General features: G+C 37.5%; 1 protein-coding gene across 8 annotated transcripts in view; it reads left to right on the plus strand.

Annotated features, from left to right (window-relative positions):
* RIC1 (RIC1 homolog, RAB6A GEF complex partner 1) overlaps positions 1–18,962 on the plus strand; it is a 166,363-nt gene that overhangs the window by 95,076 nt on the left and 52,325 nt on the right. For 6 of the 8 annotated variants that reach the window (XM_035029164.1, XM_035029166.1, XM_035029162.1 and 3 more), the window contains 4 exons: positions 6,166–6,273; positions 12,820–12,962; positions 13,240–13,376; positions 17,729–17,820. In XM_035029164.1, the coding sequence (XP_034885055.1) occupies positions 6,166–6,273; positions 12,820–12,962; positions 13,240–13,376; positions 17,729–17,820 (480 nt within the window). The remainder of the gene's footprint in view (positions 1–6,165; positions 6,274–12,819; positions 12,963–13,239; positions 13,377–17,728; positions 17,821–18,962) is intronic. The other 2 variants (XM_035029165.1, XM_035029163.1) reach the window with 2 other exon arrangements.

Genomic DNA, 18,962 nt, shown 5'->3' on the forward strand with positions numbered 1-18,962 from the left:
ACCAAGGGATGGGGGGTAGGGGAGGGTGGGTGGGCAAAATGGGTGAAGAGGAGTGGGAGATACAGGCTTCCATTTATGGAGTGAATAAGCCATAGGGATAAAAGGCACAGCATAGGGAATATAGTCATTGGCATTGAGATATCACTGTATGGTGACAGATGGTAACTACACTTGGGGTGAGCACAGCATAATGTATATACTTATCAAATCACTGTTTTGTACACCTGAAACTAATGTATACCTGAAACTAATGTAACACTGTACTTCAATTTGAACGATACAAAAAAGAAGAAAAAGAAAAGCAACTCGTTTGATCTGCAAAACCATGGAAAGACCCAGGAATTAGATGTAGTAGTACTATAGAACATAGGAGCGAGCCAGGGGCCATAAACAGGGGGGTTGGTTTAAAAACCTGAATAAAGAATAAGGAGTTTTATGTTTCTGCATCACAGGTGACAGAAAATATATTGTTTAATTAAGCCAGAGGGATTCCAGATGCAGTAGGGCAAGGATGAGATGCTAAACTAAAGGTGGGGATTAGATGAAAGTTGTTATACTGAACAGTAGGATGTCAAGCTTTCTTCTCCTGCTTGGCTCTAGACTTCCAGCTTCCATGCTTAGATATCCCAGGCAGGATGGAGGGATCCTTCCTGGGGAAATTAAACCACTCCAGAAAAATGACCCAACAGGCTCTGATATTTGGAAGACCTCAAGAAAAATGCCAGCTGGCCATGACCAGTTGACAAGCCCAGCTTGAGCACACAGAGCTTATGATTGGTTCTTTCTTGTTAACCTGTTCAACATGAATGAACAGCCAGGGGTTGATTGTTGGTCATCTTAGGAAAGCTTCCAGTGTAAAAAAAGAGACACACAACAGGAGGAAGGAAGCTCAAAGGAAGTAGACAATGCAGGGAACAAAGCCAGTTTGAGGGAATGATAATTCACAACCTCAGACAGGTGCTTAACTAAAAGAGGAAACATGGTACTGTGTGAAGAAAGGGGAGGCGGGTGAGAAAGTTCCTGGAAGGAAAGGACATAAGCAGAAATTTCAAGTTCAGTGAAGCATTGGAAGAAACAGTTGAGGAACTCTACCAGTAAGAGAGAAAAAAGGGAAGAATTAGAGTTTAATATGAGGTCCAATATCTAACCTAGTAGGAATTCCAGAAAAAGATGACAGAAGTGGAGAATTAGTATGTTAAGGAAACAAACACGTAAATTTCCCAGACCCAAACTAAAGACCAGCTTGCAGGTGCTCTGTGCAAAGTGATAGGTTCACATACTTATTAAAATGTATGTTCTGAAATTTTAGAACTCTCTAGAAATCAAAGGAACATCAATCCTAAGAACTTCCAGATAGGAAAAACATCAAAAATAATCTGTGAATAAGAATGTCCTCGAACTCCAACCCACACATTAGAGTCTAAAAGACATTGGTGGAGGGGAGGGGGATGGGTTAGCCTGGTGATGGGTATTAAAGAGGGCACATACTGAATGGAGCGCACTGGGTGTTACACACAATGAATCATGGAACACTACATCAAAAACTAATGATGTACTGTATGGTGATTAACATAACATAAAAAAAAAAGACATTGGTAGAAAGCCTTTAAAATGCTGAAAGAAATACATTGGGTTGAGCTTTTGTTAAGGAATTCGTCAAGCACACACTAGAGAGAACAGTATAATGGTAAACCCTGAACCCATCTCCCACATTCAGAAGTTACCAGTATCTGTTTCTCCCTATGCATGGATGCTTTTGTTATTTTAAAGCAAATTTCAGATATTGTATCATTTCGGCCCTAAATAGTTTTATCAGTAACAAGTAGACATTTTAAAGAAACAAAGCTACAATATTATTATATCTAACAAAATAATTTATTAATATCATCAAATACTTAGTGTTGTTTCCCCCATTTTAATGCAAAACTGTCTTTTTAGGGATTGGTTTGTTCACACTAGGATCTGTTGCATTTGGTGGATATGTCTTAAGTTTCTACTTTTTACCTAATGGTTTTGTGTGCATTTACTCATTTTATTAATTCCCTGGGTTTGTTATTTTGATAGGGATAACAAAATTGTGATTTTTTTTTTTATTCTACCATTCCTTCTGCATTCTGTAGCTGTCATTATGTAAAGAAGAACTTTCTTTCATTATCTATTTGATGTTTATCCTGAAATGTAGTACATACAGGAAAAACACAAGGGATGCTTCTTTCCCTTTTGTTACAGTAATGAGTTGTGTCCTCACAACTTCCAGAGGTAACCAACTAGTGAGTGTTTTTAGTATTGCTGTAAATGCAGGGGTTTTTACATTTTTGAGTGCTTATCAATTGCACTCATTCTTTCAGATCAGATTGTCACATCTTTAGCCTGTCGGGGAGCCCGTAAAAGTGGTGTTATTTAAATGACATCTTTGCTCTCAGATGCGAGGCTCATCTTACCATTTCTTGCCCCTGTCTTGGAGTTAAGTCAGCTCTCCAAAGAGCTTTGGTTTCTTTCCATGCAAAATGGTATTTTGAAGACTGGGACTTGATGCTGATTGTTATTTGGTTGTATTTGCTTTTAGGACTTTTTAGGGTACAGAGATAAAAAGTAAATTTTAGAAAGAGAAAAATATATTGTGAGTTAATACTGAAACCTTTAATTCAAATTAAAGATTAAGCTAAAAGTTAAAGGTTTTAAAAGCTTTAAAATTTTTAAAAATTTGAAAAGTTAAAGTTTTATTTCTCTAGTTTTATATTTGTATATCTTCTCTTATTGATATTCTTGGTTCCTAATAACGTAAACATAATCACTTATTTGCTATATCCTATTGAATATATAGCAACTCCAAAATAATACCACTATTATTATAACAGTATTATTACTGAATACAATTTGATTCTTTCAGGATTTTTATCCTTAGAAGATTTCCCACCAAGAGTGCACCAATACTATTTGAAATCTTATTTGTGCTGCTAGCTCAATACACAATTAAGTTTGCTTATTTGTGCTGCTAGTTCGATGTTCAGTTAAGTTTATTTTCTGTTTTTAGAGATTGGTTTTTGTTGTTGCTTTTAATTTTAATTTGGTGTATTACATGAAATACTTTCATGTCTCAAAGTTTAAAAAAATGTAGCATTCTTTACCCTGTATTCTGTCTTCCATTGGAGACAACCATTTTCATTTTAGTTTTGGCTACCCTTTTCATTTTTAAAATATGAGCACATGCATTTAAACATTTGTATTTCCTTCCCTGTCATACAAATGTAGCATATTATATACAGTGTTGTGCACCTTAATTTTTCTCACTCAACAAGAGATCCTGGAGATCATTCCAAGGAGTTGAAAGAGTTCTTCCACATTTCCTTTTTTTTTGGCTGCATAATATTTTATTTCTTGTGATGCATGTTTTGATTGTAAAATCTTTTGATGTAACAAATTGCTTTGCATGAGCATCATTTTGTGTTGGGATGTGCAGCCTAAAATTTTATACCCAAATACTCATTCAGGTGTCAAAATAAAGACATACCAGACTTGAGAGTTATAACTTTACACCACATACACCTTTCTATGAAGCCGTAATATGTGACCCAAGTAAGAGGAATAAAAAAAATAAAAAGGCTCATAGGAAAGAGGCAAAGAAATGACAAAGGAAAATGTCAGGATGCCAGCTGTGCATTAGACTTAGTAGGGCAGTGGGCACCACAGAGGGATGCCTGGGGGAAAAGGAAATAATAGGTTGTGTGACAGGTTTGACCACATAGAAGATTATATATTGTTTTTGTCAGAGCTGTTAAGGAGTCTGAGAAGACTTCGGTGTAAGTTTAAAGAAAACTAAGCAAATGAAAGCATGCAGTAAAGTTAACTTCAGGAAAACTAACAAGTTATGTGAGAAAAGAAATGTAATCACTGAATACATTGATTGATTGATTGATTGGAGCGAGAGAGACAGAGCACGAGTGAGGCAGAGGGGTGGAGGGAGAGAGAGAATCTCAAGCAGGTTCCACACCCAGCATGGGGCTGGGCGTGGGGTTCAGTCTCATGACCCTGAGATCATGACCTGAGCCAAAACCAAGAGTCACATGCTTAACTGAGCCACCCAGGTGCCCCTAATCACTTAATACTTCTTGAAGTAAAAATTATTTAATCATCATAGTGCAAACATTTTTGTATAATTAGGAGGATGGGGGAAGAAAGGAGAATGAGAATGGGAAATTAGTAGGTGATATCTAAATAATGATGCTAAAGCAGTGTGAAGGTACTGTGGAAAACCACTGGGGTAAACAGAAGAAGGTAAAGGTAAAAGAACTGAAGCTGGTTGTGTCCCAATAGAAGACTCCTTCTGGTTTTTTCCTTTATCCTAAGCTTTCTAGCACTATTTGACTGTTTAAATTATGTATATGTATTGCTTTGAAAAATAACTTTAAAACTAGATGTACGTGAAGAATGTCTCAGGAAATTCGTTATAGTGTGTGTATGATTAGCAGTCCAGATATGAGTTATGTAAACTAATAACTCATGGTGTCTTCCTTAGCGGCTAGCACAGCAAGCATGTTAATTGAACATGAACCCATGCAGTTTAACTTCAACCAGTTTAGCCATTCGGGCGTACAGAAGGAGTCAAGTGTTCCAGGTCATGGCAGTAGCAGAGAAGATAAAGTACCATCAAGCTTCTGTATAGAAAATAATCTGGGCGCCTGGGTGGCTCAATTGGTTAAGCGGCTGCCTTTGGCTCAGGTCATGATCCCAGGGTCCTGGGATCGAGTCCCACATTGCGCTCCCTGCTTGGCAGGAAGCCTGCTTCTCCCTCTCCCACTCCCCCTGCTTGTGTTCCCTCTCTCGCTGTGTCTCTCTCTGTCAAATAAATAAATAAAATCTTAAAAAATAAATAAGAATAAAAATAAAATTTACCTGGTGCCCTGGGGCACCTGGGTGGCTCAGTCATTAAGCGTCTGCCTTCAGCTCAGGTCATGATCCCAGGGTCCTGGGATGGAGTCCCGCATAGAGGTCCCTGCTTAATGGAGATCCTGCTTCTCCCTCTCCCTCTGCTGCTCCTCTAGCTTGTGCTCTCTCGCTCACTCTCACGCTATCTCAAATAAATAAATAAAATCTTTTAAAAAATAAGTAAATAGGGTGCCTGGGTGGCTCAGATGGTTGAGCGTCTGCCTTCGGCTCAGGTCATGATCCCAGGGTCCTGGGATCGAGTCCCGCATCGGGCTCCCTGCTCCGTGGGAGGCCTGCTCCTCCCTCTGCCACTCTCTCTCTCTGTCTCTCATGAATAAATAAAAATCTTTAAAAAAAAGAAAATCATCTAAAACCAGAAAGTAAGCAGACAAGTACCAAGATAATTTTCACAAAGCCAGGAACCTTAAAAGCTGTTGAACATGTTCGACTCTTGACACTTAGTTTTAATAGTATACGGGACTCGAGAGGGAGAAACGTCAGGCTCATTGTTGCCACGAGTAAGTGATAGGTGATAGTAAGGGAACCAGCAGCCATTAAACCCTGGCACAGATACTGAGAAAGAATGGTCCCATGCCATGTAGAGAGGGATTCCAAAACTACTGAATAATCCTTTGGAGGGGTTGTGTGGTGGCTCAGTGATGTTGCCATTGATCTAATAAACACTCTTGGTTAGCCATTCAATATGAGGGTGCTACTTGATTTGGCCATTCTGCTATTTATTACCAAGGCTTATGTGAAGTATTTCCTGTTGCATCCCTGAATTGACCGTAATTCTGACACATACCTGAAGGATAGGGGAATCGAGGATGAGGTGAGGTGTAAGGTAAGGGGAGGTGAGCGTTTGGATCACTTCAGACATGCCCTGTGTAGAAAGGTATATACCTCCCATAGTTGTCCACCTTGGAAAGGGCCATCAGTCATTTGAAAATGTCTGTTGGTTCTCTTGAGAGTTTGTTTTTATTTTTCCCCCTAAGATTCTTTTGCTCTTCTCTCTCAACTCCCACTTCCCCAACACAAGTTACCTTGGTTAAACTCGTTTATCTAATTGGTATCTCTGCTATAATGGAATTTAAGTTTGTTTTTCATTTGAGAAGCTTAAGGATTAATGCCTGATTTGTAAGTTTGATTATGTTTACTTTATCTGATTGGGTATATATGAGTCACAAAGTGGAGGAGAATTCAGTATCTTTAATCCTGTGTATTTGCTATTTTTTTTAGGGGAAGTCCACAAATGAAGGGGACACCCCATTTTAAGGAAGAACAGTGTGCTCCAGCATTAAATTTAGAAATGAGGAAACTACTGGATTTGCAAGCACCCATCATGAGGTATAGTACTTTGGTTAAATTTAGCATTTTGTGATGACAATATATAATATAGGTGGTTAATCACATGGCCAGTAGGAAAGTGGATTTCATTTTTTTTCACTGAGGATAATTTTTTTTTTAGCTTTAAATGCTTGATTCTTAGATGGTACATTATTATACTTCAGTTATTTAATAAAGCCTATAAATTGAGTATACCAACCATAATTTTATTCAGAAATTTATAGTTTTTGGTAAGATCTGAAATTGCTTAAATGATACAACATAATGCATGTTACTTGAAATGATACTGATAAAAATCATGCAAATTGAGGAAAAGAGAAAGTGTCTCTGTTTCCAAAACCTTCAAAGATTTTGGGAAATAATGTGAATACGTGGAATAAAGTTAAACTTTCTGATCTCAGCATGAATAAATGTTTTGTGGTAAGAAGGCCAGCAATACCAAAATACAAAAAATTACTTTATATCCATTGGTAGAAAAAATGTGTAACACATTTATTCGCTTTATTTCTTTTTTCTTTTTTTAAAAAGATTTTATTTACTTATTTGACAGAGAGAGACACAGCGAGAGAGGGAACACAAGCAGGGGGAGTGGGAGAGGGAGAAGCAGGCTTCCCGCTGAGCAGGGAGTCCGATGCGGGGCTCGATCCCAGGACCCTGGGATCATGACCTGAGCCGAAGGCAGACGCTTAATGACTGAGACACCCAGGCGCCCCTGGCTTTATTTCCTTAATTGCTTTGCATTTGACATTTTAGTTGTCTGTGATGTGTGGGTCTTGTTAAAAGTGTATTTTTTAACTTAAAGTTTTTTACTACAGTATTTTTTTCTTTTTTAACAATTCTTTTTAACTTAATCCAGAGTTAAAATTGGACCCCCAAGAACCTTTTGCTGTTTTTGTGCCCGGTCATATATAATTACGAAATTACAATGGTAATATTCCAGCCTTCTATGCATCAAAATGGCCAATATTTCTTATCTTTATTGATAACACTTGCTTTTAAAAAATGATAAATACTAGCAAAAGAGGTAGTCTAATTCAAAATTCATTTTGTTAGGAGTCATTAAAATATTCCTGTCAAAATATCTGCAAATTCTTATGAAAGGAAACATTGATATATTAGATTATATAAAAGTTAAAAAAAGAAACTGGGAAAAAAACACCATAAGTATGATCAAAAGACAATACAAACTATGAAAACAAGGAAGTATACTTCCAGTGAGTATCACAAAAGGCCAATTTTCACAACACATAAAGATTCTCTATAGCGAGAAAAAGACAATAGAACAAATGGACACAGAATATAAACAGTTTTCATTTTCTATATTCCAGTTAATACATTACATAATAGATCTCTATTAGGAGATTAAATGACTTCTACATATGAACAGTTAGGTAACATACTGTTGGGGAGGAGATCAGGATGAGGAGAACTTTATACATTGGTGGTGGGAGTGTAAATTTATACAGTGTCTCTGGAAATTGATTAAGCAAGGTCTGTCAAAGTTGCAAAAGCCCATGGTCTTTGTCCAGCATTTCTTCTTCTAGGAATTAATCCTACAAATAATTAAAATGACATGCTTATAGGGTTTTTCATTGTTTACAATAACAAAAGATCAGAAACTACCTAAATGTCAATCAGTAGGGAGCTGTTTAAATAAATTTTCTTAACTTCTACACAATGGGAAGAGCATGCATCTGTAGAAAAAAAATGAGGGTACTTTTTTTTTTTTTAGGGGGGTGGAGGGGCAGAGGGAGAGGTAGAGATTCTTAAGCAGGCTCCATGCCCAGTGCAGACCCCCCCGTGGGGCTTGATCTAATGAACCACATTAAGATCATGACCTGAGCCAAAATCAAGAGTTAGATGCCAACCGACTGAGCTACCGAGGGGCCCAAAACTTCCCAAATATGTTGTCAGGTGAGAAAAGCAAATGTACTCTATATAATAATGCTGACAGTCCTTTTTAAAAGGGAGCTGGTAGTGTTAGAATATGTATTGTTCTGGGCGCCTGGGTGGCTCAGTTGGTTAGGCGACCACCTTTGGCTCGGGTCATGATCCCAGGGCCCTGGGATCGAGTTCTGCATCGGGACCTTGCTCTGCGGGGAGTCTGCATCTCCCTCTGCCTGCCACTCCCCCTGCTTGTGCGTGCTCTCTCTGTCTCTCTCTCTCTGTCAAATAAATAAAATCTTAAAAAAAGAATATGTATTGTTCTGGAAAAATGTATAAGAAACGGCATGAGAACTATCCACAGGTTTGGGGAAAAAGACTTTTTACTTTTGTGGTCTTACTAAATATTGAATTATATAGATGTAGTATATGAATATATTGAACTGTATGAATGTAATACCCATGTTTTTAAATTCTGATTCACAGTTCTAATAAAAGCCTTTTTTCACCATTTCTTTTGTTAGAATACAGTACAAATACTGGTACATATCAAAACTGTATGCAAGTGGTTGGCTCTTGTCTTGCCTTGTTTAGTCCATCTTTTTATGTATTCTCTTTTTTTTTTTTTTTTTTTTAGATTTTATTTATTTGACAGAGAGAGACAGCGAGAGAGGGAACACAAGCAGGGGGAGTGGGAGAGGGAGAAGCGGGCTTCCCGCCGAGCAGGGAGCCTGATGCGGGGCCCGATCCCAGGACCCTGGGATCATGACCTGAGCCGAAGGCAGACGCTTAACGACTGAGCCACCCAGGCACCCCTTATGTATTCTCTTCAAAGAAAAAGAATGTTATTTGCTTCATTGTGATCAGGGTTACAGAGGATTGAGTTTGAGTTACGATCGCTTTGGTCGGGAGGTTACTCTTTACCTCAGGTGCAATTTCAGCACAGATTCAAGAGTGTAACTTGGTACATAAGGAATGTGGAATGTCTGTGGATGCACTGCGCAAGCATGGCTTTCTACCTCTACCCACTGACAAGCTGTCGGGCTCATGGGGATGGGATAGAAAAAGAGGCTTTAAAAAAAGAAATCCTGACATCTTGTACAAATGTGGGTTTGTTTGTTTTAGTCAGGTGCTAGTTTTTAATATACAAGTTTAGGTGACTGGAAATCTCTAAGGTTTTTCTCAGAACTTGAGAAAAATAATTGCATTTTAGAGCGGTATTATTATTAGCACCTGTAATGCGTACTTGTTGGAAATGTGATTGGAGATAAGCTGTGTGATCTTGCCCTGAGGGAGAAGACATGATATTTGGACTTTATAACCAACTATTTTCCTGCCCACAACCAAAGATATAAGTCATATGGAACTACAGATAATGGTTAAACTGTTGGTTGTAGACATAATATGGCAAGACTTTTGCCATCTTTTAGGTTTTGCTTGAAGAAAGAATAGGATTAATGGTAAGCATCCAACATTTGTGATTATTTGAGGATTGAGAATGTTTAAAAGGTGAGAAGTACTAATATAATTTATAATTAAAACTCAGTCTATTTCTTTAATACTACATAATAAATACTAATAAATACCACAGTTTATTCCATATCTTCCTCCCCAGCACTTAGGAAAGCCCTATGTAGTATATAGTATTTAATATTTGTTAGGCTATTAAAATATATTTACATATTTGAGAATTGGTAATTACGAATTAGATATTTCCCATTAAGAATACTTGTGTTCCCTCTCTTGCTGTCTCTCTCTCTGTCAAACAAATAAATAAAAATCTTTAAAAAAAAAAAGAATATTTGATTAATCAGAAATGCTAATCTGCTTTCAAGATCCTACTATTATGTTTCTAAGATCCTAAATTAAGGGGGGTGGGGAGGCACCTTTGGGATATCAGTTATCTGTTAAAAGCCTACAAAGTCAGTGATTGGAGAGGCTCTCTGAAGATATAACTCAGAGTATATTTATGTATATTTTGTGTATTTTTATACTCAGGGTTGATTTTCAAAATACTTAAAAACCAGTGCAGCATGAAAAGAAATGTGATAGCAGTTATTGGTACAGAATCCTGATATCCCCTTATGCCAAGTGTTAATCCTTTAGTTGTTAGATCTTTGTGACACTGGCAGTCAGAGGGCACGTATTTGCGTGGCATGGACTGAGGCCTGTTTGCTAACTTTATGGAAATACTCAGTATTTTAACAACTCATATCAGCCTTTGTTTTAATGAGTTTGTTTACTTTCAGTTGAATGAGGGGGATTTTATCTTTTCCTGTGGATTCTTTATCATGTTTATCATAGTTACTTTAAAGTCATTATCTTTTAATTCCAACATCAAGATTGACGGAGTCTGTTTATGTGGATAGATTTTTCTCTTGACTCTGGGTCACGTTTTCCTGTTTCCTCACACATCTGGTCATTTTTTGTCATAGCACTGTAGATGACAGTGTAGAGACTCTGAATTCTATTAACTTCGTCAGAAGAGTACTGAGTTTTGCCTAGTAGGCAGTTAAATTACTGCAGGGTGACCTTGATCTTGTTCCTGTCATATGCAGTGATTCTTCTAGGGAATTAGGAACAGGAGAGAAGGAGGATATAGTTGGAGAAAACCTAGGCTGACTCCTGCTGACTGAAGATCCCTGGTAAACCAGGGACTGTTCCAGTAAATTGCTTCTCTTGACATGCAGCAGCAGATATAAAACATAATTTTTTTTATATTCTGTTCACTACATGCTACATATAAATTTTACACTAAAATGTAAATTTGAAGGGGAAGAATAATACTTCAGAGGTGAACCTTCATAAACTCAATTGATTACAAATACTCTGAAGTTTAAGAAATGGAGCTGGGTAAGGGGACGTATTATTCTATTGTTTTTAATATTTTTATAGTAGGGAAGAAAACACAGTTCTTCATTGTGTGAACTCCTTGGGGAATGAGTCATTGAACTCAGCTTATAAAGGATTGAAGGTTTACTTTAAGAATTAAAACATTACAATCCCCCCCCCGCCATTATGGATTAAAATATTTCTGAAATATACTCTTCTAACTATGAAAGAAAACTTAGTAGTGTATAATAGAGAGTATATATTATAGACACCACATTTTTCATTCTTCTTTGTATTCTTTATAGCATTTGATGCTTTCTTAAATATTTTAAAGATTTTATTTATTTGAGAGAGAGAGCTCAAGTGGGGTGAGGGGCAGAGGGAGAAGCAGACTCCCCACTGAGCAGAGAGCCCAACGCAGGGCTTGATCTCAGGACCCTGGGATCACGACCTGAGCCGAAGGCAGACGCTTAACGACTGAGTCGCCATCCAGGCGCCCCTAGCATTTGATACTCTTGAGTACTCTTAAATCCATCTTACTCCCTTGGTTGTCTTGATAGAGCCGTTTCCACTGGTTCCCCTGGTTCTCCTTTTCTTTCTCGGTGTGGGTACCTTTGCACTGTCATTCATAGATTCCCCTTTCCTCTTGCCCTTTGTCCCTTCTGCTGCCTCCCACAAGCGTTTAGTGCCAAATATAACTAGCACTGCCTTAGGGCCTGGGCACATAAGAGTAAGCAAAGTGAGCATTTATTTGCCATTAGGTAAGTATATGTTAAATCTCTTTGTAAATAGGTTAAGTGCTGTGATCATACTCCATAATTACTTCTCAGGTCAACTGAGCCATCTTCTGAAGGGAGAAACTATTTTTTTCAACCTCGAAATCTCAAAAATCATTTGTTAATTTTAACACAGAGCATATTACCTGTCGTAGAGCATGGGCTTTATAAATGCTTGTGTGAATGAACGATGTGAGGCTCAGTGATGCTCTAGAAATACTGGGGTCTAGAACTGTGCATGCTAATAAAGTAGCCTCTAGTCAAATGAAGTTCCTTAAATTTAAATTAGTTAAAAGTAAACAAAGTTAAAAATTCAGTTCTTTTGGGGCGCCTGGGTGGCTCAGTCATTAAGCGTCTGCCTTTGGCTCAGGTCATGATCCCAGGGTCCTGGGGTCGAGCCCCGCATTGGGCTCCCTGCTCAGCGGGGAATCTACTTCTCCCTCTCCCACTCCCCCTGCTTGTGTTCCCTCTCTCGCTGTCTCTCTCTCTGTCAAGTAAATAAAATCTTAAGGAAAAAAAAAAAGAGAATTCACTTCTTTTGTCACAGTAGCCATGTTTCAGGTGTACAGCCCCCACGTGTGGTTGCTGGTTACTGTGTTTGATAATATGGATACAGAGCATTTCCATCACCGCAGAAGGTTTTTTTGGCCAGGGCTAGAGGATTATTACCTCTGCTTTATGGCTCCAGGTTGTCAGCCTCTCATAAGTTGTTCTTTTTATGGGTTCTTTGCCTTTTTCCTTTCTTGTCAGCTTTCATTTATCCTTCCATCTTCGAATTTGCTGTTTCAGTGTTTCTAGTTTTTAGAAAACTGGTTGATGAAGTTTGTGACAATGGCTGCCCATAGTCTTTTATTTTTTCCAGAATTTCTGATTCTAGATTAAATTATACTTATATGAACCTACTAGATAGCTAAGTTGTAGATGACAGTTTTGTAAGTCGGTTCATGATCCTCTCTCTATTAATATTCTCCAGAGCAATTATATTCATACTCATTGCTTTCCCAATATGCTCTCTTAACAGGTAATTGGTTCTAAATTGCTTATTTCCTTACAGTTTGCAGTCTATGCTCGAAGATCTCCTCGTTGCTACTTCTGACGGACTTCTTCATCTTATTCACTGGGAAGGAATGACAAATGGAAGGAAAGCTATTAATCTTTGCACAGTACCTTTTTCAGTAGATCTGCAGTCTTCTAGAGGTAGTTATACCTTCTGCATGGGGTAGAACCAGATGTTTGATATTTGATATAATCTTAGGTATTTGCTGTGGGTGAACATTGATTCTTCTACTTGGGAATTAATTATACAAAGGGAGTGTGTGTGTGTGTGTGTGTGTGTGTAGGAAGGAATGATTTAATTGTTCTTAGGTCATTATTTTTGCCCTATTAACTGTCCTTACAGGGTTTGCAAACAAAAATGTGATGACATTATTCACTATATTTATATTCATATTTCATGTACTTATGTTTTCATCAGCAGGTTCATTCCTGGGTTTTGCAGATGTGCACATCAGAGACATGGAATACTGTGCCACACTTGATGGGTTTGCTGTTGTGTTTAATGATGGTAAAATTGGATTTATTACACCAGTGTCAAGTAGATTTACTGCAGAGGTAAGACTTTTACGATGGAATGTTTATTTTCTTTATTTTACATTTATTAATTTTAGTTTTTGTTGTTAAATCCCTCCCCTGCTTTCCTTACTTAAGATTTTAGGGTTATTGTTAACTAATTTTTAAAATCGAAGTAATATATATAATACTTAAAAATAATTAGACAGGGGCGCCTGGGTGGCTCAGTCGTTAGGCGTCTGCCTTCGGCTCAGGTCATGATCCCAGGGTCCTGGGATCGAGCCCCACATCAGGCTCCCTGCTCCGCGGGAAGCCTGCTTCTCCCTCTCCCACTCCCCCTTCTTGTGTTCCCTCTCTCGCTGTCTCTCTCTGTCAAGTAAATAAATAAAATCTTAAAAAATAAAAAAATAAAAAAATAAAAATAAAAATAATTAGCCAATTCTATTAGATATGTTGAAGAGAAATGATAGTTCCCTGCCCTGTTTCCTGCTGTCTTCACACCCAGTTTCCATTCTCAGAGGCATCCACTTTGTTTTTCTTTACTGGTTATTTTGTTATTTATCTTCAGTACTCTCCGTGTTTTCTTTAATTTTTGTTTTTATTAACATATAATGTATTATTTGTTTCAGGGGTACAGGTCTGTGATTCATCGGTCTTCCACAATCCCCTCCCCAATGTCCATCACCCAGCCACCCAATCCCTCCCACCCCCCTCCACTCCAGCAACCCTCAGTCTGTTTCCTGAGATTAAGAATCTTGTATGGTTTGTCTCCCTCTCGGGTTTAGTCTTGTTTAATTTTTCCCTCCCTTCCCCTCTGATCCTCAGTTTTTAGGCTTTTTATTGACTTCCCGCTGCGGGAAGAGACCATTTCCTTCCCTGTTGCTACCACACTCTTATATTCTTCCCATCTTCCTAGTACAGCTTTTCATAGTTAATGGTTAATTAATATATGATTAGTTAGTATATGAATTTGGTTTCAGTGACAGAGACCCAAAGTTAAAATTTGGATTCACTGAAAGCTGTGTGGATTTTGGTGGGTTTGATTGACCCTAATCTTCACCATAGGGTGAGCTAACTAGATTATTTCCTTCTGTATCCAGTGCTCATTGGAAGAGAGTCCTGCAGTTCTTTCCAGAGAATATATACCTGGCTGGCCCAGTATTCTGGGTTTTCAATTATGGAAGTGTTAAATTTTAGAGGGTCTGAATTCACTTATCTATGTTCTCAGTGTGGTCCAGAGACCACCAGGTTTTTTTATTCTGTTTTTCTCCAAAGAAAAATCTCCAGTTTTCTGTTGGAGTGAAGGTGGGGTATTTTTTAGCTGCTAAGATTGGGAAGATATTATGGGCACACCCAGCTGATGTTTAAATAGGCTTTAAAAGACTAAAAGTCCTACTCTTTTTAGTCCAGCCTTTCTGAGAAATCTATATCCTCAAGCCTTTTGTGCACCCTACAATGTAAATTTAGCTGTTTCTCAACATTCTTTAATGCAGGTTAAAGATTCTACTCATCCATATGCTACCTAGCTTTTACAATTTTCTGATACTACCTCCTGTCCCATTCGTTGTCCTTGTCAGTTTATGCTGTTGAAAAAGTCTGTTAGAAAAGTTGGGGCTTTAAGAGTCAGAGAAGCTAAATATTCATATTCAGTGTACTGTCTTTAACTGGAAAAGATTTTTTTTTTTTTAATTTTATTTATTTGAGGGGCGCCTGGGTGGCTCAGTCGTTAGGCGTCTGCCTTTGGCTCAGGTCATGATCCCAGGGTCCTGGGATCAAGCCCCGCATCGGGCTCCCTGCTCAGCGGAAAGCCTGCTTCTCCCTCTCCTACTCCCCCTGCTTGTGTTCCCTCTCTCGCTGTGTCTCTCTCTCTGTCAAAATGCATAAATAAAATCTTTTAAAAAAAAAAAGTTAAATTTTATTTGAGAGAGAAAGAGACAAGCGGGGGAAGAGGCAGAGGGAAAGGGAATCCCAAGACCCCTAGATCATGACCTGAGCTGAGGGCAGACGCTTAACCAGCTGAGCCACCCAGGCGCCCCAGATTTTAAATTTTTAAGGGCATATTGTTTTCTACATAGTGTCAGCTTTAATATTCCTAAAACTGTTTTTCATTATCATCTTTATTCACAGAGTATTAAATAGTACATTTGTGGTAACATGTCAATATATAAGAATACAAATAAGCTTTTGAGGAATTTAATTTTTTACAAGGTATATTTGTAATTATGTTTGGGATTTAAATGTTTTTATTGAAAACAAAAATCCGAGAGCTGAAAAAAGTGATTCATTTATGAGTATCAGCTTTTGTAATTTTTTAAAAAAGATTTTATTTGTCAGAGAGAGTGCGCACGAACAGGGGTAGCTGCAGTTGGAGGGAGAAGCAGGCTCCCTGCTGAGCAAGAAGGTTAATACAGAACTCCATCCCAGGCCCCTGGGATCATGACCTGAGCCGAAGGCAGTCACTTAACTGACTGAGCCACCCAGGCACCCCTTAGCTTTTATCATTTTTTATTAGTATTTGGTTAAAGAAAATTTTCCAGTAAATTAATAATCTAAAAAATAACGAAAAGTAGATGAACATTATTAAATAAGTTAGAAAATACAAATTAGGAGAATACATATGTATACTACTGGTAATTGGGAAATAAACTAATGACATATTTGTATTAGACATTATTTAAGTGCTTTGTAAAAACTCTGGCATTTTTGATGCATTTAACAGATGTATTAAAATATGTCAGATTATGCCACTCCTCTTCTCAGAACCGTCTAGTAGCACTAGATAATTAGGACAAAACCTACTTAAGACAACTAAAAAAGCTGGAGAAAAAAAATTTTAAATGTGCCTGAAGGCTCTGGACAGTTAACAAGACCGCAAAGAATCACCAGGCAAGGGAGGCGGAGGCCCAGTGAGCTAAGCCCAGTATGTGAGGCTGCAGTGAGCACGAACAGCAGGGCTGTATGTGGTGACTTGGATGGGTCTCACAAATGTGCTGAGTGAAAGCACCTAGACACAAAAGAATATGTGCTATGATTTTATTTTATGTAAAATTAAAAACATAGGCCATTCTAAATTAGAGTTTATAGGGATGCATGTTCTTGGTCTAAAGGAAAAGAAGGAAGTGATTACCAATTTAGTCTAGATATTGGTTACTTCTGTGGTAGGGTGAGGGTATATTGATCAGGAGGGACACTGTTGGGGGGCTTTTAGATACTGATAATTCTTGGCCTGAGTACTAGCTAATTCCACACTTTGTGATATTATTGAGATTTACAATCTTGGTTTTTGTATTCTTCTCTAATGTATTATTCATAATGGAAAACTTTTTAAAAATTAAAGATACCCCAATGACTCCCTGTATATAAATTAGAGAAAAAGCCAAAGAAGTTTTTATAGTGGCTTTCAAAGCCCTATAAATTTGGCCTCCTTTTACATCTGTGACCTCATCTACTACTACTACTACTCCTTCCATCCTTGCTTTCCACTCCATCTGCATAGGCTTCTTTGATGTACTCAGAACATGCTTAAATGGTACTAGAGTAGGGCCTTTGTACTTGTTACATCTCCTTGAGTACTTTCCTCAAAATGTACCTGCATGGGGGGAACTGTTTAATATTGTATCCTTCTCCCATACTCTCTGTTTCTTATCATTGCTTTATTATTTTTTCCTATAGTATTTACCAATCTCAGTATACTGTACAATTTTTTTTTTTAACTTGACCACCTCCTAACAAATAGAAGGCAAGGATACAAGGCATGAATTTTGGTGTTTTTGAATATCTGCCACATTCTCAGCACCTAGAGCAGTGCTGGGTGAATAGTCGGCACCTGGAAAATAGTTACAGAAATCAGTTAATTTTAATCTAAGCAGTGGTCCAGGGAAATAATGCTCAGTGCTATCTTTACCACTTTTTTGTCATCTAAAATAGTTTGTAGTTTTATTATTAAAATTGAAAATTAAAATTTCTACAAAAAAGGAAGCAGATATGCCATGTTTAGATAATTGATTATATAGCTCATTTGGGAATTAAATAAAATCTATAGTATTTTAAACAGAGCTGTAATTGGATCTTGTAGTGTTTACTGTTGCAATCATCCAAAAATAGTTCTATATTGTAGTGTGTTGTGTTTTTGTGCTTATTAAACTAATAGTCATGATGACCTTTGCCTTAGAATTTATAATCTAAGACATCCTTGATTTGACAAATAAAAACGTAGAGTGGAGCTGAATCTATTCTGTTTTCTGTATTGAAAATAAAATAACATATAAGCTTAATAATTTCATTCATTTATTGAATACTTGTTGAATGAAACTGTATGTTTATTGAAGGAGAATTATACTGATTACAGTATATTTGGACAGCACTTTTAAAACCATTATTTTTCTTTATTATAGCAGCTTCATGGAGTTTGGCCACAAGATGTTGTTGATGGAACTTGTGTAGCAGTAAATAACAAGTATCGACTCATGGCATTTGGTTGTGCAAGGTAATTGATAGACTTTTTCATTTTAAGAGTCATCGTCAAAAATAATGAGCTTTGTTTTTTTTTAATTTTTTTTAAATGTAAAGTGTTCTAAACATGTAAACTTTTTCATGCCTATCATAATTTAGGAATCAGCCTTAATATAAAATCTGAAAGCATTTTATTAGATTGAAGCAAACAGGGAGATTTAGAATATTGAGTGTTTTAAAGGTAAGCTTTTAAAGGTGAGCTTTTCTTCAGTGGTAGGAACTTGTAATTGAGTTACATATTAAAAAGATTAAGTCAGCCTAAATTTAAGTTCCTTATATTTAAAAGAAGATCAGGAAGATATTTTTCTTTTTTTAAAAATAATCCTTTCTTCTGGCTAGTATCCAAAATCTGTAAAGAACTTTAATCAAACTTAGCAATCAAAAAATAAAAAATCCAGTTAAGAAATGGGCAGAAAACATGAATAGACATTTCTGCAAAGAACACATACAAATGGCTTAGAGACACATGAAAAGATGCTCGACATCACTCATCATCAGGGAAATACAAATCAAAACCACAATGAGATACCACCTCACACCTGTCAGAACAGCACAGGGAACAGCAGGTGTTAGCGAGGACACACAGAAAGGGGAACCCTCTTGCACTGTTGGTGGGAATGCAAACTGGTGCAGCCACTCTGAAAACAGTACTGAGGTTCCTCAAAACGTTAAAAATAGAACTACCCCGTGATCCAGCGAATGTACTACTAGGTATTTATGTAAAGGATACAAAAATGCTGATTCGAAGGGGCACATGCACCCCAGTGTTTATAGCAGCAATGTCCATGATAGCCAAAACATGGCGAGAACCCAAATGTCCGTCGACTGATGAATGGATAAAGAAGATGTGGTATATATACAATGGGATATTACTCAGTCATCAGAAAGAATGAAATCTTACTATTTGCAATGACATGGATGGAGCTACAGTGTATTATGCTAAGTGAAATAAGTCCCAAGAAAGACAAATACCGTATGAGGTCTTTTTTTTTAAAAAAAGGTTTTATTTATTTGAGAGAGAAAGAGCATAAGCAGGGGGAGGGGCAGATGGAAAGGGACAAGCAGACTCCCTGTTGAGCAGGCACGGGCTTGATCCCAGGACCCCGAGACCGTGAC

Source organism: Mirounga leonina, unplaced genomic scaffold (genome assembly GCF_011800145.1).
Source record: "Mirounga leonina isolate KUSES-001 unplaced genomic scaffold, KU_Mleo_1.0 Mir_224, whole genome shotgun sequence".
NCBI lineage: Eukaryota > Metazoa > Chordata > Mammalia > Carnivora > Phocidae > Mirounga > Mirounga leonina.